At 46.8% G+C, this 21,212-nt stretch overlaps 2 protein-coding genes across 2 annotated transcripts in view; both read left to right on the forward strand.

Annotated features, from left to right (window-relative positions):
* LOC149332472 (A-type potassium channel modulatory protein KCNIP1-like) overlaps positions 1-21,212 on the forward strand; it is a 164,902-nt gene that overhangs the window by 9,431 nt on the left and 134,259 nt on the right. The window lies entirely within an intron of this gene.
* On the forward strand, positions 18,460-21,034 carry LOC149332473 (uncharacterized). Its single transcript, XM_089555763.1, has 3 exons — positions 18,460-18,623; positions 18,694-19,724; positions 20,983-21,034. Exons 2-3 carry the CDS (start codon positions 18,793-18,795, stop codon positions 21,032-21,034), a joined length of 984 nt encoding a protein of 327 aa, XP_089411889.1. The 5' UTR covers positions 18,460-18,623; positions 18,694-18,792.

Below are 21,212 nucleotides of genomic sequence, written 5' to 3' on the forward strand. Positions count from 1 at the left end.
TAGATGTCCAGCGTCTTAGGTTCAACTACTACTGTAGAACTTGATCGAATTCAACGTTGTCATTTGTAAATCGCTTCGCGTTACGCTAAGCGTTATGTCTAACGAAAGTTAACGAGGCTAAGCTGTCGATCTTCAGTTCCGGCGACCTTCCGGTTGAAGGCTTACTTTATTTTTCCTTGTACTAAAGGTCGAAAAGTATTCATGTAGAAGAAGTCTAGGAGAGCCGAGGACCTTAATTTGTGCTATTTGTTTTTCCGGCTGATTGTTTTGTCCCTCTGCAATTGTTCAGTGCCACCTTCGGCGCCAGAACTGGCGGCAAATATTACTGGTGGAATTGCACAAAAATAGTGCGGATTATAGAAAAGAAGGGAGAGTGGTTAACCTGAAAGTTATTTCAGTTGGCTACCCTGCTTTCGGAGAAAGGGAAGAGGAGAGGTTAAGGAGGGAGGGAAAAGGCGAGGGTACGGGGGAAAAACCGCCACAATATAGGGGCTTCTGTAATTGGTTCATGTAGCAGGAACATTTGCACCGAGGGCCGAATAAAAGCGCGACTAAGGGAGAATTTTAGGCCTAACAAGATTGCAGATTTGCAGGTGCGCGAACAGAAAAGTTAAAGGTATTAATTGACTTAACTTGTGTGTTATTGCGTGCAAGAGCAACGCAGTCGGCTCTAAGACCGCCGGAGTGGAGGATCCCTTAACCACGGAACGCCTCAACCACTGAGCCAGCGGGTTAGGCGACAGCGACAGCTTGGGAACAAATGGGGCGAAAGAGTAGGTGGCGAATGAGAAGGGAATAGAGGAAGGTTTATTGGTTTATTGGAATTTAACCTACCAAAGTGACTCAGACTATGAGGGACGCCGTAGTGGAGGGCTCCGGAAATTTCGACCCCCTGGGGTTCTTCAACGATCACTGACATCGCACAGTACACGGGCCTCTAGAATTTTGCCTTCATCAAAACTCAGCCCCCAAGGCCGGGATCGAACCCGCGTATTTCGGGTCAGCAGCCGAGCGCCGTAACTACCACGGCGGGGAGTAGAGGAAGGATGCCACTTCTTATGACGCCAGCTTGCTGCGTCAGCTCTTGTCACTCGTTGTGCGACGCTAGCCGCGTTTTCGAACAAGCACGACCAACCTCCGGTGCAACCATAATCTATCATCGTAGACATGTTATGCCACGCGCTTCATTGGTAGCGATGCACACAGTATACGATTAATGCAAAGAGGAACAGCAGCTCAGTTTTTTTTTCTCTTGTCTCCGTTTCATTAAACCCGCCTTCCGCATATTTGCTTTAAGGTGCGCTGTGTTCACCGCACTCGACGTCTTTCGTCAGCAGATAACCGCCTCTTAACCCTCTTTCCCTCAGCCCCAATTGCCTCCTATTCCGTTTTCCCTAGGCAAGCAATTTCTACCGTGTTTTTTTTTTTTTTCACAGCCGGTTTCCATTATTTCCGCGCAGGCGGGCGCTTATTATGCCTTCGCGGTTATTCTCGGTCACGGCTGTTGTTTTATTTTCTCTTTAGCCTCGCCCGTTTCGGCCGGTGCGGCTTATTCGTTCCGCCGGAATGGGCGTCCCAGCGCGTTAGCGCAGAAGTGCTCAGCGCGTCTGGAAGCCGCAGTGACGGCGCGCGACTGCTGTGCGATGTCTGCCTCGCTTCCGACGGTGCTGCGGCCTGGTGGAGGGCGCGGGCGTGAATAATGTATGCCAGATCTAGATAGAGGAGCAGCTGGGCTTTTTTGCTCTTGCTTCGCGCGCCGTCAGCACTTGGCCCACTCCGCTCCGCGCTTGGGTTGCACATACGCTACTGTTCTTTCTTTCTTTCTTTCTTTCTTCCTTTCTTTCTTTCTTTCTTCCTTTCTTTCTTTCTTTCTTTCTTTCTTTCTTTCTTTCTTTCTTTTTTCCTTTCTTTCTTCCTTTCCTTCTTTCTTTCTTTCTTTCTTCCTTCCATTCTTTCTTTCTTTCATTTTTTCTCTTTCTTTCTTTCTTTTTCATTCTTTCTTCCTTTCTTTCCTTCTTTCTTTCTTTCTTTCTTTCTTTCTTTCTTTCTTTCTTTCTTTCTTTCTTGCTTCCTTTCTTCCTTTCTTTCCTTCTTTCTTCCCTTCTTTCTTTCATTCTTTCTTCCTTTCTTCCTTCTTTCTTTCTTTCGTCCTCTCTTTTTCTTCTTTTCTTCCTTTCTTTCTTTCTCTCTTTCCTTTCTTTCTTTCTTTCTTTCTTTCTTTCTTCCTTTCTTTCCTTCTTTCTTTCTTTCGTCCTCTTTTTTTCTTCTTTTCTTCCTTTCTTTCTTTCTCTCTTTCTTTCCTTTCCTTCTTTCTTTCTTTCTTTCTTTCTTTCTTCCTTTCTTTCTTTCTTTATTTCCTTCTCTCTTTCTCCCTTTCTTTCTTTCCTTCTTCCTTCCTTTCTTTCATTCTCTTTCTTTCCTTCTTCCTTTCTTTCTTTCTCTCTCTCTTTCTCTCTCTCTCTCTTCCTTTCTTTCTTTCTTTTTTCTTTTTCTTTCCTCCTTTCTTTCCTTTTCTCTTCCTTTCTTTCGTTCTCTCTTTCTTCCTTTCTCTCGTTCTTTCTCTCTTTCCTCCTTTTTTTCCTTCTTTCTCTTTCTTTCTTTCCTTCTTTCTTTCTTTCTCTTACATGTGTTCTGAGGCTCTTCATTTTTGCTACTGAGGTTCCACTGAACGTGAAATAACCTTTTCGTATACCACCTATGTGGGAAATGATGAGACTAGAGTGCATGCCAGACGAAGAAAGCAACAAGAAAAACAAAACAAAAACAAATAAATCAATCAACGTTCGCGTAATAGGCGCTCCTGCCTACACTGTTCGGTAAAGGTTGGCAAAAATGTTTATTGGCTACGGTATAAATTTCACCGCGCGTGATAAGTGCGTCTCCTACATTCGTTATGCACGGTATGCCTTGCGTGCATATTGTGAGGACACTTTACTCCCTCTATACCCCTTTCTGTTTAAAGTGCACGATTCGGCTCTGCTTGAAAACTGCGGTGGAGCGCGGATAAGAAAACACACACACGTGCGAAGAGCAGTATTTGTCAAATTCTGCAACATTTGCCTTCCTTAATCTCGATCGACAGCAAGGATGATTGAAAATATAATGCTCTTTATAACGGCGGTAAGAATGCAGTAATTTTCTAAGCTCCTGGTGGGAAAAGGCAGTGGTATTGACGAAAACGTACGTTTATGCGGCTGTTCTTGATAGAGAATATTTTGGAAGAATAAATGTACAGGCGCGGCCATAAGTAAACGGAGCACGCGATTGCGTTCGAAGTGCAATCACGCTTTTTCCATTGGTAGAAGAAGCGTTGTTTGTCTACAAGAAAGCCCACCAACCTCCTCAACCAGCATGTGCGTACCACTGCTGTAGATTTCAATTAGGTGACGCGTGAAAAATATTCGAAGACAGTTGCGTGCTCCGTTTACTTTTGTCCGCGCCTGTACATGTATGTCTCTACAGCAGGTTCTAAATGCACCTACGCTGCTAGCCCTTACAAAAATTTCTTTTGAAAGTCTATAGACTGTCCATATACATTTTTCTATGAAGTCTATAGACTTTCTACAGACAAATCCTGAAGACTACTTTATAGACAGTACAAATATTATAAACAGTCTATAAACAATCTATAGATTTACGGCCATACACTTTTGGACACTTATTGCGATACACTGTCTTTGGACTATAAATTGACAAAATTAAATATGTCAGGAAGATTAATAGAGTCTAAAAAAAGTCTAGGGGCAATCTATCAACCAGTATCATAGAGGCTGCCAGACTTGTCAAATCCTGTGCGGCACCTACAAAAACAATATTTTCTCTCAACTTCACTTTTTTTTTTCGCTGTAATTCAGCGGCGAACAAAGCCAAAAAGCAATAAAACCATCAAGTACACAAAGCCCACCAATTATGAATGAATCGATCGAAGAGCCCCTTTGCCCCTGAAAGACGCTTAGCGCTACTGCTCGTATTCACTCACGACGGAAATAATTGTGCGGGAACTGAAGAATTGACAGTTTCTATCGCGCTGTCATTGTTCTTAACTGTGTGTCCCTCCAGGGGGGCATATTTTAAATGAATATTCCGGTTCTCACACATGCTGCGCGAGCGAAAGAAGTTCCGGCAACATAACTAATACGACAGAGAAACACTCCTCACGTGATGATTTGAAGTGGAAGCCACGGCGAAGAAAAGTACTTATGTGCACTTAAAAGGAAAACAGTCGAGTTCAACAGAAGCTTTCCTCTAAGTTTGTTCTTGCTTCTGGCTTGGCGCCTCCATTTGAGGTCGTTATGGTCGCGTAAGCTGTGCTCCGGACAAGCGCTTAGCGCAGCTCCCTATGGGATAAAAAGGACGGTTGGGGGCCCGCGTAGCTGTCTCGTAGTTTTTCAATAACGCGGTGTTGAAGCGTCGTTGAAGAAGGAAAAGGAAAAAAAAAAACGAATGTGATGACAAACAGACATTCTCTGTAGGTACCCCTGTATAGCTTGTTACATAGCATGTGTACCGTTCGTTCAGAAAGGGTGTACAGCCTACTCTCTAAACACGAACCCGCCTATATCGGAGTGAAAAGCGAGTGGACCTTCTTGTAGCACACACTCTCTTTTAAAAGTAAAGGGAGTGCCCCTAGAGGAGCACTTACTCCCTTTGCAACCCTTTCTGTTGAGAGTGCACACCTCTTTGCGGGTATAAGGCATCCCCAATGCTTGCTCGGTATTTTTAGGCAACACAATCAACGTTCATTCATCACTTGAAAAAATATGTACTCCAAAGAAAAGAGATCATGTACCTCTATTTTAGTTCTTTATATTTTATTATTTGCACGCAGAGCGCAGCCCTTGTTCGGTTTTGGCGGGAGCTGGAGACAGTACAATGGATTTGAAAAATCGACAAATAAAGAGTACAAAATGTGACTGTACGCAATGACGAGCTCTGGTAGAAGCATTCAGACTTAACGCAAGCAACAAAACCGAGAGAACGCAATAAACAATAAAGCTATGAAAAAAGAAAACAGCAGTGAGAAGGCGCGCCAACGCTCCATCAGCTTTTTAAACAACACAGTCGAAGTTAAAACTCCTGCATCATAAAACTTAGAACATAATAATAATAATAAATGAAGAGAATACAAACACCGCGACTGTACTTTCTTCTTTCTTAATGTCTCTCATTTAGCAATAGCCGCCGCCGTGGCTCGGTGGTTATCGTGCTCGGCTGCTGACCCGAAAGACGCGGTTTAGATCCCGGCCGCGGCGGTTGAATTTCTTTGGAGGGAAAAATTCTAGAGGCCCGTGTACTGTGCGATGTCAGCGCACGTTAAAGAACTCCAGGTGGTCAAAATTATTCGGAGCCCTTCACTACGGCGTCCCTCATAGCCTGAGTCGCTTTGGGACGTTAAACCCCCATAAACCAAACCATTTAGCAATTCATTCATATGTTTACCAATAATGCAAACAACGCTAGCCCTTGGACTTTACGGCTCGGGGGACGGGCATAGCACAAAACATTACAAAAAGCACGCAACGCACTGGGAGTGGAAGAAATGTGAGACGTGAACACAACCAAGACAACCAAACTAAAGTTTAACCTTAAAAAGAAAACTGGAGAAAACTAGAAGGCGTTCGCGCACTTTCTCAACATTTTGGAGAACGCAATCAAAGTTGAACCTGCGCCTCAAAAATAAACAAAAACTGGATAAAACGAAAAAAAAAAAGATGCTGTCTAGACCCGGCCCCTCCATCTCTGCGAGGTGCTTGTTAAATCCGAGGCCCTTGCATGCAGCCACGCGGCGGAGCCGAAGAGGCGCGTGCACCGGTTATTGATTGCGCCCTAATTTTAGCCCTTCAGCCGCCTTGGCAGGTAGGGAGCCGTAATTGATCGCCAATTCGCGCTTCTTTTGTTTGGCTGCAGCGACGCGGCGAGGCGCCTCCGCTGCCGGCGCCTCGGGAGGCGTCGATAGAGATGCATTGTCCTCCGGCTACCCCTGGTGGTCGCTGTCGGCGTCGCCACAGCCGTCCTTGTTTTGACTGGAACCCCTTGCCTCTTTGGTGTGCGTCCAGGACGCCTTTTTGCCCATTGTCCCTTGCGGTCATAAGATACGGTTGAGAAAGCATGAAACTGGTTGGCGCCTGTGCGAGAGAGGTAGTGGAGACTTAGAGAGTGAAGGAGGAGGAGGAGGAAAAACTTTTATTATCCAACAGAAATGGCATCCCCCCCCCCCCCCCCCTCGGCACTAGGCCTGGGAGGCAGGAGGCATCGCTTTAGATGCTGGTCGGGAGGTCCTGTGTCCCGGCGGCCTCTTCAGCCAGTGGGACGAGGCGGAGCTGGAACTCAGGGTCCAAACTACGCAGCAGGGTCTCCCAGGATTCTTTAGAGCTGATATGTGGCGCCCTCCCAGGAGAATTTGGGAATTCCCGTATTATATGGTCGAGGGACCCTCGCAACCCCTCAATATGAACACTCGTCTGATCACATTCCGGGAACATACGGTTCGCCAGGATCGGGTGAGGGAACGTGTATGTTCGGAGTCGTCTCCACGCGACTGCCTTCATATTATTTAACGGCGGTCTGGTGCGGGTACCAGCCTACGTTTCTTCTTTATTAACGACGGGTCTTGGGGGGGGGGGGGGGGGGGGGGTGTACCAGCCTACGTTCCGAGAAGAAGACGGTAAAGGTCGGCCCAAAGAAAGTGTTTTCGACTCGCTACTCCACAATACAACGGAAAGAAAGGAAGTAAGTAATGAGCTGGAGAGTGTAACTGTAGTCGGTGTCATAATGCAACGAGCTGAACGTAGCGCCCAAAACGATGCAGTCGTACACGCACGCACGTCTCGTCACGCCCCGGCTAGCTGCGCGGGGCTGTGCTCACCGCTAGATGTCGCAACGGGCGCTAACGCGCTTGACGGGTGGCGTGGATGCGAGCAGATCGCATCCTACGATAAGCGGTCAGTCGGTGTCTGTAATGAGCTAACACTGGGTTGCATAAGGACTTAGTTATGTCGCGTTGCGTTACGGTGCGTCAAGGTGAAACGACCCTGTTCTTTCTGGCATTTCAGTTGTTTTTCGGTTGCGTGTCTTTCCGTCAGGCTGGGCGCCGACAGATGGAAAATGCAACCGGGGTTAGCGGATAGGATAATGGCAGTACGATCTTGGGAAATGTCCTGGAATAACGTGGGTTCGACCGGCACTAAACAGCAGTAATAGGAGGTCATTAGGGTAGGCATTCTTCCTGCAGGGTGCAGAACACTCGGCTACTGCTACTGTTGCTGCTGATGATGATAGTGATGGTGGCCATAATGACAGTGACGTCTTTGATGGCGAATCATAAGGTCTGCTTCGCTTCGCGAAGCATTACGCTAGCCAAATAGGTCCCGGGTCTTTCGGCGTCTTAGTAATCGGACCTAGTAATCAGATTATTCGGCTTATTGATATCGATCTGTGATTTAGCCAGCGTCAGTGCGTTAAGGATATAAGGGGTGGGTGGGGGGGACGAATGACCGAAAATTATCCGTATGTGGTACTTCCCCCACCTTGCTTGACGAGGACTATCGAGCCTGGGCACTGAGAGTTTTGTGTGCATGGAATCATCGCTTGTAAGATTCATCGCGTAAGAAATAACCCGCTGTCTAGGCTGAAGCGTACCGATGGACCTACTGACACATCGAAAACTTTTTCTTTCTTTCTTTCTTTCTTTCTTTCTTTCTTTCTTTCTTTCTTTCTTTCTTTCTTTCTTTCTTTCTTTCTTTCTTTCTTTCTTTCTTCCTTTCTTTCTTTCTTTCTTTCCTTCTTTCTTTCTTTCTTTCTTTCTTTCTTCCTTCTTTCTTTCTCTCTTTCTTTCTTTCTTTCCTTCTTTCTTCCCTTCTTTCTTCCTTTCTATCTTTCTTCCTTCCTTTCTATCTTTCTTTCTTTCTTTCTTTCTTTCTTTCTTTCTTTCTCCCTTCTTTTCTTTCTTAATTTCTTTCTTTCTTTCTTTGTTTCTTTCCTTCTTTCTTTCTTTCCTTCTTTCTTTCTTCCTCTCTTTCTTTCTTTCCTTCCTTCCTTCCTTTCATTTTTTTCTATCCGCCTTCTTTCTTTCTTGCTTTTTGTTTCTTCCTTAATTTCTTTCTTGCTTTCTTGTTCCTTTATTTTCTTCTCTCTGTCTTCCCTTTCCTTTTTTCTCTCTGTCTTTCTCCCGTTCTTCCTTTCTTTATTTCTCTTTTACCCTTTTTAATTCAACCCTACTGTCCCCGGATGTCTCATGTGGACCTCGCGTTCCGAGACTAAGCGCTCAATGTCTCTCGCAAGGTCCGCGGTCCGTTAAGAACTCTTTTTGTGCTCTTGAAGCTTCCAGACTTACGCCATCTCTCGGACTGTTCGTGTTCCTTGGGGTGCGCTTATTTCACAACGGCACCAAAATGTCTGTCGTGCGCCTTCAAAAAAAAAAAAGGTAAAAGGAATCTTGGCAAGTTTTGCAATATCAGGATTTCAGACCATTACAGCCATCCGTACTGGTTTTGCCTTCTTGGTTCGGGTGTCGTCTGCTTACGACATGAAACTTGGGCGGTCGTCTGCGTTCACGTGGAATATTCGTCATCGCGTTTTGTCCCGGTTTAAGCAATAAATGGTTTGCGGTTTCGTCACGGTGCGGTCAACAACCCTGGTTAACGTCTCCACGGGACTTAGATTTTCTTGCCGCATGTAGACGCGAACGCCAGCACTTTATTCCTACCCTGCGGTCCTGTCTGGTCGCTGCGACGACATCAAAACTCGATCGAGACTGATACTGAGCGCTTATTGCAGGAAAACGCTGGGGTTTCGTGTTGCCACATTTTTTTAGTTGTTCCTTACATGTCTTGCCCCTAGGCGAACGATCTTATCTCTGTTTCCCCTTGAAAGCAAGCTGTCGCTAGGCGCGACAAGTTTCAGTCGACAATAGTTGCAAGCGACTGGTTCTGTACGACCAGTATCGCAGGATTGCAACTGAATCGCGAGCACGCGCTCTTAACTAAAATGCTGGCGACTGCTCAAGTCGATACACGCGGGCCATCTGGAATTATCGGGGTCATCCGCCGAACTAAGCACAGCCCAGAGCCGCGTTATTCGAAGGGTGGTTTTTTGGCCATTCACTTAAGTTTTTGAGCATCTTTCTCCTGCCTGTCGAAGTGCTTCTTTTCTTTTTTTTTCTTCGGGCGGGGGGGGGGGGGGAGAGACGTTCCCCAGTAAACCTTACAATTGCTCCTCTTGACCTTCACAGCCTTTTCAGTTTTATGTTTACATAATTTAATATGAGTATATGCCCGTCTTCTAAACACGTGTCATTGCCCCCCCTCCCCCCCCCCGTCTCCTAAGATCTTGCCGCCATCGGAGAGGTGGGAAGCCTATACAATACAGACTTGAAAGCGCTTTTTTTTTAAATATTATTACATAAGGCAATCTTGAGATATGGCAGTATCAAAGCAATTTCAGTTTCGTGAGAGCTCCAAACCATATATGTAAAATAGAATCGGGGTTCGCTTTATAGTTCTTTCTCAACCACAAACTCTCGTACACACGGTTTATGTTTCTCACTTCAGTAGCCGTAGTTATTAGCACGCAAATCGCGCCTTCAAAGCGGCGAGTCCCGCTCGGCAGGCGCATGGCGGTACAGCGCATCAGTAAACGTCATGCGTCGAAAATTTTCGCCACCACTATATATTGAGGGCTGAAAAGGCGTACTATACAAGCTTCGAAAACAGCTCCATCATTTTCTGACACCGCACGCGTCCTGACTTAATTCCCCATTTCTTGAGCTTCCCTCGACGCCGGCTGACGCTTCTTGATTTTCTGCGAGAACCGCTGACTGACACATTTCGTTTTTTCTTTCTTTCCCAGTCTGTTTATGTGCATGTGTCGGTCGCATGTGGTATACGTATCGAGTTTTACGACGCTTAAAAAGCTTTGCATCAGCAGTCAGTCGATGTTCACTTGTAAACGACCTGTTCAGAATCTTTCTTTTATAGTGTGGTCTTGTTTTAGCTGATGAGCTGCATCACTCGACTACCCAAGACAGCAACGACATCGCGAGGTTCGTGAGACTCGGCTCCCCTATTTACGGTCCGTTTATCTTTTCCTCACGCGTTGTAGGTCCCGTAACTCTGACAGCGAGCTACGCAGAGCCGCTGTAGCGAAACCAAGTAGGGTCATAACAAAGGCCAGCCTGCGTAGCCACAGAAAAAAAAAAAATGATGAAGATTAAGCAAACACACTGCAAAAAAAAAAAAAAAATCCACCAAGATACGCAACCATGGCGGCTCCCTCGACGGCCAGTTTTCTCAACGCGTGGTCGAGCACACATTGCAGCTTGCTGCGACAGACTTCTTTTACCCGAGCTCGAGCGCCCCCTGCTGGGGCGATAAGCAAACAAAGCCAAGCTAAGGACAAGACAGTTCGCGCTCCAATGGCGTAATTTGTCCGGCGGTCATCTCCTCCCTTTAGTAGCTTTTTTCTTCTTCTTATTTCTTTTTCGCACGCTTTCTCGGGGGAGCTGTCGCGTTAGCTCGTCTTTCTGTGTCAGAGCTTGTTCTCTCAAACTATTCACAGACGACTTCTTCCTGCTTTTCTTTTCTTCATTTTGAGAACTCGAGGAAACCATGAAACGAGGCGGCTGTCTGATGGCGTTTTCTTTTAAGTCTTCTTTCTTTCATTGCGCGTAGCAAAGCACGCGGACAGTGAGTGTCAGTTCTTCGTTCGTTCGCACAAGCCCCCGGAGGTGCTGTGCTTATCGGGTCCCCGTCGCCACCGCAGCGAAGAAGAACGGACAGCCTTCGCTTGATGTCACGCCTGAGTGGCCGCTTAACGGGTCAGGAGGCTCGTTGCTCGGGCAGAGTTGTGTAATTCCTTTCCCGCCCGCAGTTTTTTTGCGACACCCTAAGTGTTAATTATGTATGAAGCGTCTGCCCAGCGGCGCACGTTATGCGGGCATTTCACCCTTTTTCGTACTCTTTTCAACCCGGGTGATTAACGACGCGTGAGATGCCCACTATCAGCGAGTTAGTTGCTAGCGTATGCGATCCCACGAGAGGGGCTCCGCTCCGCGAGCAGGCGAAAATCTTACCGCTGGTGTGGCAGTTCGCGGAGCGCAGCAGCCACAGTTACTAAAACAGGTTGAGCTGAAGTATTAGAGCGCAGCTCTTAGGCCCCTGTATCTGCGTTTCGTGGCGTCTCCGTTGTCCGTTGTAACCAGCAGTGGACACCCTTTAAGCTGCGAAAGCAATGGAGCGGGAGCTTGGAAAGGAGAAAGTAAAAGCGCAACCTCCTCTTCTCTTTAGCGACCGGCGCGCCAGTGGGGGGCGCAGCTGTTCATAGCAACCGTGACGTCATACAGTAGCGGTAGAACGAGCGCGCGCGCGTCGGCGGTGGCAGCTGCACTGCCGCTCCTTCGCCAGACGTCTCGTTGCAGTCGAGTGAGTGAGACGCATGGCTCCGAAGCGGCCCAGTGATTCTGCGCCAAGCGGTTCGGGGAAGCGGCAGTGGGTTGACCACAAGGCTTTCGCCAAGCACACTTTAGAATTTCCAAAGTCTCTTCGGTATTTTTTTTAGGAAACAAAATGCGCAGTATCTCTCTCCCACAGCTGCGAAACCAATAGAGCGGAGATTTGGAAAGCAGAGGGTAAAATTTGTAAATTGGTTTTTGAGGTAAAGAAATGCGCAGTATCTGTCTCACACATCTCAGTGGACACCTGAACCAGAGGGAAGGTGCATAACTGCCCTCTTGGAACAGTGGACACCTCAGTCGTTCTTTAAACTACGTGGCGGTAGTGACAGATGTGCGCTGCATGCTTCGTCATTGACAACATTGTGCCAGAAACGCTGCCACCTGACAGGGTGGCAGGGTCGGTGGGGACTTTAATTTAGATATAAAGACAAGCGGTAATTTCTTACCACTTATCTCTCGCTCGTAACGGCTCCCACAGCTGTGACAACCTCGCGAAATGCTTGCGCAGACCTCGTCTTTGAGAACCAGGCATTGGTGCAGCAAGTCGAGCATATGTCCATCTATTTCTCCGACCATAAAGCTTCCTTCATGACAATCAAGAACTGTTAGTGGAGTGTTTCTTGAAGAAGGAATATGTGTGAAAAATAACAACTTCTCTGTAATTGTACATACGTCTTGCTCAAATTCTTTGCTTCATTCTATCGAAAATCAGAAACAGCTGATGAGCTGCGCTCAAATTTTGCATTAGAAAGTAATGTAATCGTCGGCAGTTTTTTTCTAGTTGCGTTTTTTATCTGCTGCTGGAATGTGATAAAACACTTAGTTATTATAACTGTGTGGAGTGATTTTTGTTTCGTGCCTTTAAAAAAAGTTACAGTGAGCAGTGTTGTGTTCCGCTGTTCACCCTGCCTCTAGTGTAATGAAGAATTTAGACCTGCACAACTCAATCTCTTTAGCCGCTGTTGCAGGTAATATCATCACGTATTCGCAAATGCTTTCATTTAATGTTTCTTACTCACACACACAGTTACAGGATGCCTTTGAAGTGGCGCAAACTCATTGGGATTCGTCAAGAAGGTCCAGTATCGCACGGTATACCATCTACTATTCTATTCTCGCGCCGTCCCATCTGGTAGATTCATTAGGCTGACCTACAGCGCCCAGAACTGCTCGGCCCGAGTCGATCATCGAACCAAGCGTGCTGCTACAAAGGAGGGCTCCAAACGATCGGACATATCCATACGTGTTGTGTTCGCACAGCAGCAATTGCGAAAGCGCTTGCTACGTTCACGACCTGGACTGCTTATCGGTTGTTAACGTCGAGGATTATTACCTACCCGGATGAGTGCTTACCGTCCCTTTCATATTTTGTTGCTATTCTTCATTAGGCTTTGCACGAAGAACACCAGTCGGAACTCCAAAAGACAGGTCGATAGTTTCGTGGCGCCGAACAACTGGATGCCGGCGCTTTAATTTTTTATCTTTCTCAGCTCATTCGAAACGAAACTGTTCCACGCCTCATCAACCGTGCCGTTGCTTGAGGCTATAAGCCGTAATAATTATTGTCGCTAATTGGTCGGAAACGGTGCTCGTGATTGTTGTCGGAATGAATGAATGAATGAATGAATGAATGAATGAATGAGCTGTCTATTTAGAAAGGGAGATTGAAGGCTTTTTGTTGGGAAATGGGTTGTTAAGGAAGAGTAAAGTAGGGATATATTAGGTAGATGGCAGGACGTCTTAGGTAGCCGAGCCATGCTCTACACTACTTTGTAATGGGAAGAAATAACGTTATATATCGTTCTGATTTTTTATTATGCATAATATTGTATTCTGCTCCTGCACTGGTACTTTCCGAATGCGCAGCATCTCAGGATTTTTGCTCAGTACCAGTAAGGGTATCAATAAACTTAAGTTCGCTACAGGAAAAGCACATTCCATCAACCAAGTATACGAATAAAGCAGCTGTTTATAACAAGAGTGAACCCGGAAGGAGTCCTTCTACCTGTCTGCATTGTAAAGTAAAGACGAATGACTGCAGAGGGTTTAGTGCCAGTTATCTAATAACGTCGTAGCATAGCATGTGTGCGTCCGGTACTAATACAACTTTTCACCTATCCGACGTCGAGCGTACAGCTAACTTCACAGCTGCAGAATTGTGCAATATCTTGCCTCTCAGTCATACTCTTAAGACGTCGGCCGTAGGTGAATAGCATTGGCCAAACGCCTCCAAGTCAAAAAGCGTGCTTTTGAGCACCACTGTCATGAACTTGCGGTGCCTCTGAAGCTGCCAAGGTCCGCAAGGATGGGGAGGAGGCTTTTGCTGACCCTACAGGTATATTCAGTTTCGGTGGTCTCGTAAGCTGCCCAGTACAATGCTTAGAAGTAGACCCTGTGCTCTAAGAACTTTCGACAATTCTGTGCACGCCATTTAAAAAGCACTCTGTTCGGAAGCGCGAACGCAAACACTGTCGTCCAAAGAATGCCTGCGCATGTTTCGAAGTCGCCAAAAAAGTGTGGAGACCCCGCGAGCGCTCGAATGCCGTCGTCACTGACTCGAGGCTCTGTTTTCTGTATTTTTCGTCTCATTATCATTCCTTACATAACTGTCGGTAAAGCACAACAGGGCGTAACTGGGCGGAGTGGTCACATTGATACAGGCTAAACCCTTAGAAAAATAGTCTATAGACAGTCTATAGGCTTAGTATATACTCTATTGCCTGCCTATAAATATTTCTTTTTGTCTGTTTATAGTCTATAGACTGTCTATAGCATTTGTATTGGCTCTAGACTGTTCTCTATGATTTGTTTATAGAGAGTCTATAGGCTTTATAGACAGAAGTCTATGGACTGTCGAAAAAAAAAATTTGTAAGGGAAGTCTCTTTTAGGACTCTGCTATGCGAAACAATAAGTGGACCGTATGTGTTTAAGGGTATACGATACCTTGCTCATGCCGAGCGCCCCATGGACACACCGGAGCTGGGTGGAAAGAGGGAAAGATCTGCCTTCCGGCGCACGCGGAAGTCAAACAAGACGAAACGGAAGAGTGTGGGCTTCTCTTCCGTAAACGGCTCTAATTAGTGAGGAAGGCTGAAAGCACACAATGATCCTTTAATTAAAGCGAGACCTCAAAACCTCCATATCGCCTACGGCAATAAAGCCTGTCGCTACTCTTTGAACGTTTTTGTCAGAAAGCCCCGCCGTTAGCTCTCGATTGCCGCTTGTGCGTGCTATCCTACCTTGAAGTAACTTATCGACGGAATAAAGGCAAGAAGGCACGTTATAGAACCCCAGGTGGTCGAAATTTCCGGAGCCCTCCACTACGGCGTCCCTCATAGCCTTAGTCGCTTTGGGACGTCAAACCCCATAAACCAAACCAAACCAAACCAAACCCGAGCTGACGAAAAGGAGGGCCTCACTTCTCTCTTTCCGTCGCTGTCAAAGAAATTTCGGGAGAAATTTTTTTTTTCATTTACAAATAAATCCAACTTGCTCACCTCCCCCTTCTCAAACTTTGAATGCCTTATACGGCCATGTTATATGGGAGTGTCTGTGAGACCGACAGCGTCTTGTACGAGTGCGCGTCAGAACGGTGACGCCTACTAGAGGTCTCTGTATACGGAATGCCCAGCGTTCCTTTACGCGCACATGCCATTAAAGGCTGCCATTGCAAGGCGCGCGGTTTCTAATAAACGGGTAAGTGCAGATATTATTTCTCTGACTTCCGCTCAGTCCCGTGTATATCATGTGCGGCCTCATGACGTGATACGCATTCCTTACAGTTGCCACTCGGCTATGGGACGCGGGGCCCGGCGAAGAGACGGCCACGCTTCGGGAAAGCAGGAAAAGAAACAAGAAAAGAGGAGAAAGGAAGCCGGAAGTTTCTTCCGGAAGGACAGGAAGTCGCAGTATCAGCATCGTTATGCTCTGCACAGGCTTCCCGAAAAGCACGGTGTCGCCGTCATCAACGCGTTCGCGCGGCGGGTGGGGAAGCGGACACCGAGGACGGCGGCTCTCGTGCACTTCCGGCCTAGCAGCTGTCGTGACAGCTGCCCCTCCTTCTTCTTCTCATCTCTGTCTCCCCAACAGCTCCCCGTTGGCCCGTCCTTCCTTTTCCCGATATCCCGTTTCCCAGGGGGCGCTCCTTCCCTAACCACAGCCCCTTTGTGTATGTGGCGGTCGCTGCGTTGGACACGGGGATACGCGTCAAGCTGCCTTGTTCTTGGCTTGTCCCAGCATAGTGGCACCCGTTCTTGGGCCGTTATTCACGTGGGGCTAGGAGGCGGGACTGCCGCAAACTCGACACCACTCTTCGATCGTTGTCGTCCGAGCAGCCCGTAGCGGCTTCTGAGGCTGGGGACGATGCAGGGCCCCACGCTGACGGGGCATGGTGGGATGTGTGGAGGACTTGACGTGCTCGCGCTGCGATTGTTCTTGATTTGTTCATTTCTTGTGCATTTCGATCTTTTCAATAAACTCGCGACCTAAAAGAAGGGCCCTTTGTCAACTAAAAATTGAAGTGTCTTTAGGACCGCACAAACTTGGAAAGTCTGTTCCATGCATTGTTTTCCACTTTAGGCCTTTTATCACTTCCGTCTTTTTTTTTGTATTATGATAAGTACTCAGTCCGATTACAACATCATTTACCGAGTGTAATGCAACCTGTAGCACCATTTTGTGCCCGAATACTAATTTAATTTTTCTGTGTATTTCTTCGCATGATGGTTGTTACGTATACACTTGCCCATCCATATTCGCTGCAAACGTGGGAGTATATGTGATTTTAAATATCATGTTCGACTTTTTTTGTCGTAGTCATTATTGCGCATCGTCACTACATTCAACGAGGTTTACAGCGAAGCTATATACAGGTGTTTCACCTAAGACTTTCTGCAATTTTTAAAAATAAGCTATTTGAATTAGATGCGCGCTTTTTCTGGCATAGCATTTTCAGTGGTGTACTACATCATAATGCAGCTAAGACGTGCTAACTAGCAGGCTTGTTAACCAATATTTAATAGTCAACTTTTAAAATATTACCGCTGGGCTCCTTAATTATTGAGAGGCATGTAGCCCACCGTAAGTAATACCCATATCAGTTTTTAGAATTTCGAAAACGCGGTTACCCTTGGCGCTGTGGCCCAACAAATTTCGCCTACATCGCACCAAAAGACATGCGGTTTGAGAAGCTTGCAGGCAAAGCTACCTCTCCAGTGAACCTAACTCGTCGAGATAGCCAAAATTTGTTGGGCCACAGCGCCAAGGATAATCGCGTTCTCGAAATTCTAAAAACGGATATGGACATTACTTACAGTGGGCTACATGCCTCTCAATAATTAAGGAGCCTAACGGTAATAGTTTAAAAGTTAACTATTAAATATTGGTTAACAAGCCTGCTAGTTAGCACGTCTTATAGCTGCATTATGATGTACTACACCACTGACAATGCTATGTCAGAAAAAGCGCGCATCTAATTCAAATAGCTTATTTTTAAAAATTGCAGATAGTCTTAGGTGAAACACCCTGTATATTTTTTACTTAGTAACTCAACGTATATATTAGGAGAGCCTTCTATAAATTGATTTATTGCATGTGCTGCGTATACGACCTCCATCCAGATCCGTATGCATGTAGCAGTTGGCTAATATGTGCTTGTACAGACCAATTTACTGATATTCATATATATACAAGGAATTGGGAGGATCAGACAACAAGTCACTGAAAACAAGAAGAAAAGGGGAACGATGTTATGTTTTTTGTAATTTTTGGTTTTTGTTCAAAACCAATTAGTAGTGGAATTATTATATCGGTTAAAAAATAATTGATTAGAAAGCAGAATATATATATATATATATATATATATATATATATATATATATATATATATCAACACTACAAAATAACTACATAAATTAAAAATTCCTTGTGTCTCTTGGTTTCTGTGGCTGTTGGCATGTCTCATATAACTTCGAAAAGACTGTCCTACTACGTGTTACAAGAAAACTTAATCCATTTAAACGCTCCTTTTTTCTGGGTTCAGGAGAAATTACCGAAGTAACTGAATATAAATATCTTGGTGTTACATTAACAAACAACTTAAGCTGGAACACTCACATTTCTAACACTTGCTCGTCTGCCTTACGAAAACTTTGCTTGTTGCGCCATAAACTAAAAGATTCACCACTTCAAGTTAAGAGACTAGCATATGAAACCTTTATAAGGACTAAATTGGAATATGCGTGCATTGTATGGGACCCGTATACTCTCACTAACATAAAAGCACTTGAGCGGATCCAAAGGAAAGCTGTGCGATTCATGTTTTCGCAATACAATAGAACTGCTTCTGTCTCTGCATTAATGCATTCGAATTCCATACCAACCCTTCAGTCCCGGCGCAAGTTTCTTCGGTTGAAATTCTTATTTTTGTTATTTAACCATAAACTTGGAATTAATTCTTCGCCGTATCTTAATCTACAGAACACCAGACAAACCCGACACTCCCACCCCTTTTCTCTGACCCCGTACTTTGCAAAGACTAACTTATTTCAGCACTCTTTCTTTCCGCAAACCATCAGTGACTGGAACAGCTTACCAGCTTCGTGTGTACGGTCTCTCGATTTGATAAGTAACCATTGTTAGTTTGTTTTGTTAGTTTCTTTTTCTTTTCCATGTCATTTCGCGCTGCTCGTTGTCTGTTTGCACTTTGGTATTATTGCTCAATTTGTGTTCTGTTCTGTATCCACTCCTGCTTGGGCCTCACGGCCTGCAGTATGCCATAAATATATATATATATATATATATATATATATATATATATATATATATATCTATATATATATATATAGGTTGCGAAAGCGTGAAGTACTAGACTGCTTATAAGAATATAAGTTCCTGAAGAAGATCGGTCTTCCGATCGAAACGTCGAGTTTAATAAATATGTTTCCTTTAACGAAGCGTATACTTCGCTATATATATATATATATATATATAGTGTTACGGGATTGGAGAAACGCAGGAAGGGCAAGGCCGGAGAACAAAAGAAGAAGAGGTTTAGAGTGTTGTGCCCCGCTGGACGCTGATTCCCGCTCGCCGATCGAACCTCTCGCCGCTGGCCTGTTGAACCAACTAGAACACCCCGGCTATAAAGATTATAGCCGTAACATCTTGGTGGAGGTGCTGGGTATCGATCCCAGTACCTCTCGCGGCGGAGGATGGACGGGCCGCTCGTATCGAGGTGGTGGAGGCGCCGGGTAACGATCTCAGCAACAAAACGGCGCAGCAACAACTGGAGCAGCCCCGCCGGTGTCGTCGCCTTGCCGGGCTGGAACCGCTGACCGAAACCATGCAGTCTCCCGAAGAGCCATCCGCAGCACGAAGTGACGCTTCGATCCAAGTTTCAGACCAGCGTGTGGCCACAGCGACCGGTTCAACGCAGCACTATCGGGAGCCTCGCAGTTTCGCCGGAGCAGCAGGCGAGGACGTGGAGGAATGGCTGACCCATTACAAAAGGGTGAGCCGCTATAACCGCTGGGACGCCGCCACTCAGCTAGCCAACGTGGTCTTCTTTCTGACCCATACAGCTTTGGTGTGGTTTGAGAACCACGAGGACTCCTTCACCACCTGGGACCGCTTCGTAACTGAACTGCGACAGTGTTTTGGCGATTGCCTCGCGCGCCGCAAGCGGGCCGAACAAACGCTGGCACACAGGGCTCAGTTACCGGGCGAAACGTGCACGACCTACATAGAAGAAATACTGAAGTTATGCAAAACAACGAACGCTAATATGACCGAGGATGATAAAGTAGGACATCTTCTGAAGGGAATTGCAGAAGATGTGTACAATTTTCTAATCACCAAAGATGACTTGGGGGCCGTCTCAGACGTCATTCGGCACGTCCGCACATTCGAGACGTTGAAGACTCGTCGTATTACGCCTAAATTTGGGCGACTGGCTAACGTTCCAACTGTGGCCAGCGTCGAAGAGCGTTTTACGGATCTCTCAACGACGATCCGCCAGATCGTTCGCGAGGAACTTCTGAGATTCGAGCCCCATGCACGGTGTCCTCCATCTGTGCCGTCTGAAGTTCCCGTTTATCAAAGTTCTCCATTAGTAGTCCCCTCGATGCCTGGGCTGAGTTCTGTAAACACCGCACACACGTCCAGGTTCGGTGGACCCAGTCATCCCTATCATTCCTACCCACGCTCGGCGGACTTCGAAATGAACTACGATCCAGATTATGAACATCGTTCAAGACCGCCTGCACCCTCCTTCCGGCGCCCAGCCACAAGGCCTGAGGACGCGCGTGGGTATTCAGTGCTTCCCGCCTCGTCAGAGTCTTCAAGAGAACAAGCTCCTCGTCGCACCGCTCCCGTTTGCCGCCGCTGCGGCATCGAGGGGCACATCGCTCGCTATTGCCGCCGCCGTCCACCACCTCGATACGAGCGGCCCGTCCATCCTCCTCCGCCGGTCAACAATTCGTACGACCCTCCTTTTCAACGGCCCTTGACCTCGAGCGACTATCCTCTGCCCGACGGACAACGCAGCCACTCTCCCGTCTCCGACCGAAGTTTCTCACCACCCCCTTCCTCTTCTGTGCGCCGTTATTCGTCACCCCGGCGACGTTCCCCATCGCCTTCGCCGGGAAACTAGTCAGCGCGGCCGCGGGAGGTGAGGCCGCTGGAGACTGTGCGCTGCGTTTAGAAATTCCTCCCTCAATCGTTATGCTGAAGAACACAGTTCATGTGCTTGTAGATGGTGTGCCCACAATGGCGTTAGTGGATACGGGTGCAACTGTCTCAATTATGAGTTTGTCATTCAAGAACCAGTTAGGCCGCAAAGTTATGTTTCTTTGGGACCGCAGTGTTAATTTTCATGGCGCGGGCGGTGAGTTATTGTGCCCCTTGGGGATCTGCAGTGCTGTGGTGTACCTCGGCGGAGCCATTTTTACAGCGGAGTTTGCAGTGCTTCCGAGATGTACGCATGACGTTATCTTAGGTATTGACTTTTTACGAATGTGTGGCGCAACTGTTGACTGTCGCTCTGGGGAACTCTGCGTTGATGGTTCCCTTCCATCTGGACTCTTCGAAGAGACGCCGGCTCGACAAGATGTGTTTTGTGTATCCGAGGATACCAGTGTGCCCCCGCTTTCTATCAAGTGCGTCCCAGTTTCATGCCCCAGCCGTGCTTCCGATACCTTCGATGCCACTGTGGCGCCTCTATATTCTAACTGCGCTAAGAAACTCATTCTGGTTCCACATTGCCTGGTGTCAGTGTTCCAGGGCAGGACCCAGTTGTGGGCCATCAACTGTTCTTCGCAACCAGTTGTTTTACCAGTTCACATGAAGGTCGCCACGTGTAATCAAGATGTCCCTGCCTCGGTGGCTTTGGTTGCTGACGCACCAGACGCAGTAGCTGCTACTCCAGCCACTGACTCACAGCTGCGTCGGATGATCAGCAAGTCTCTGAACAGTGTCGAGCGTGATGCCTTAGAAGCCTTGCTGGTCAAATACTCGTCTATCTTTGACTTTTCAGAGCCCAGTGGTTCCCGTGGCATTCCCGTGTCACGTACACGGCATCGGATTGACACCGGTTACTCACACCCAATTCGACAGAAGCCGTACAGAGTGTCCCCAACAGAACGACAGGTCATCAATCAACAAGTTCGGGATATGCTGCAAAAGGGTGTTATACAAGAGTCCTGCAGTCCTTGGGCCGCTCCTGTCATTCTGGTCAAAAAGAAAGATGGTACATGGCGCTTTTGT

The sequence above is a fragment of the Amblyomma mixtum genome, chromosome 8 (genome assembly GCF_055824585.1).
Source record: "Amblyomma mixtum isolate Tamu chromosome 8, ASM5582458v1, whole genome shotgun sequence".
NCBI classification, from domain to species: domain Eukaryota; kingdom Metazoa; phylum Arthropoda; class Arachnida; order Ixodida; family Ixodidae; genus Amblyomma; species Amblyomma mixtum.

Excerpts from the sequence above, each read along its gene's own strand:
- LOC149332473 (XM_089555763.1), top strand. The coding sequence starts at position 18,793 with ATGCAGTCTCCCGAAGAGCCATCCGCAGCACGAAGTGACGCTTCGATC. Across the intron at positions 19,725-20,982 it reads CCGCCTGCACCCTCCTTCCG|AGCCCAGTGGTTCCCGTGGC; the intron begins GCGCCCAGCCAC and ends TTGACTTTTCAG.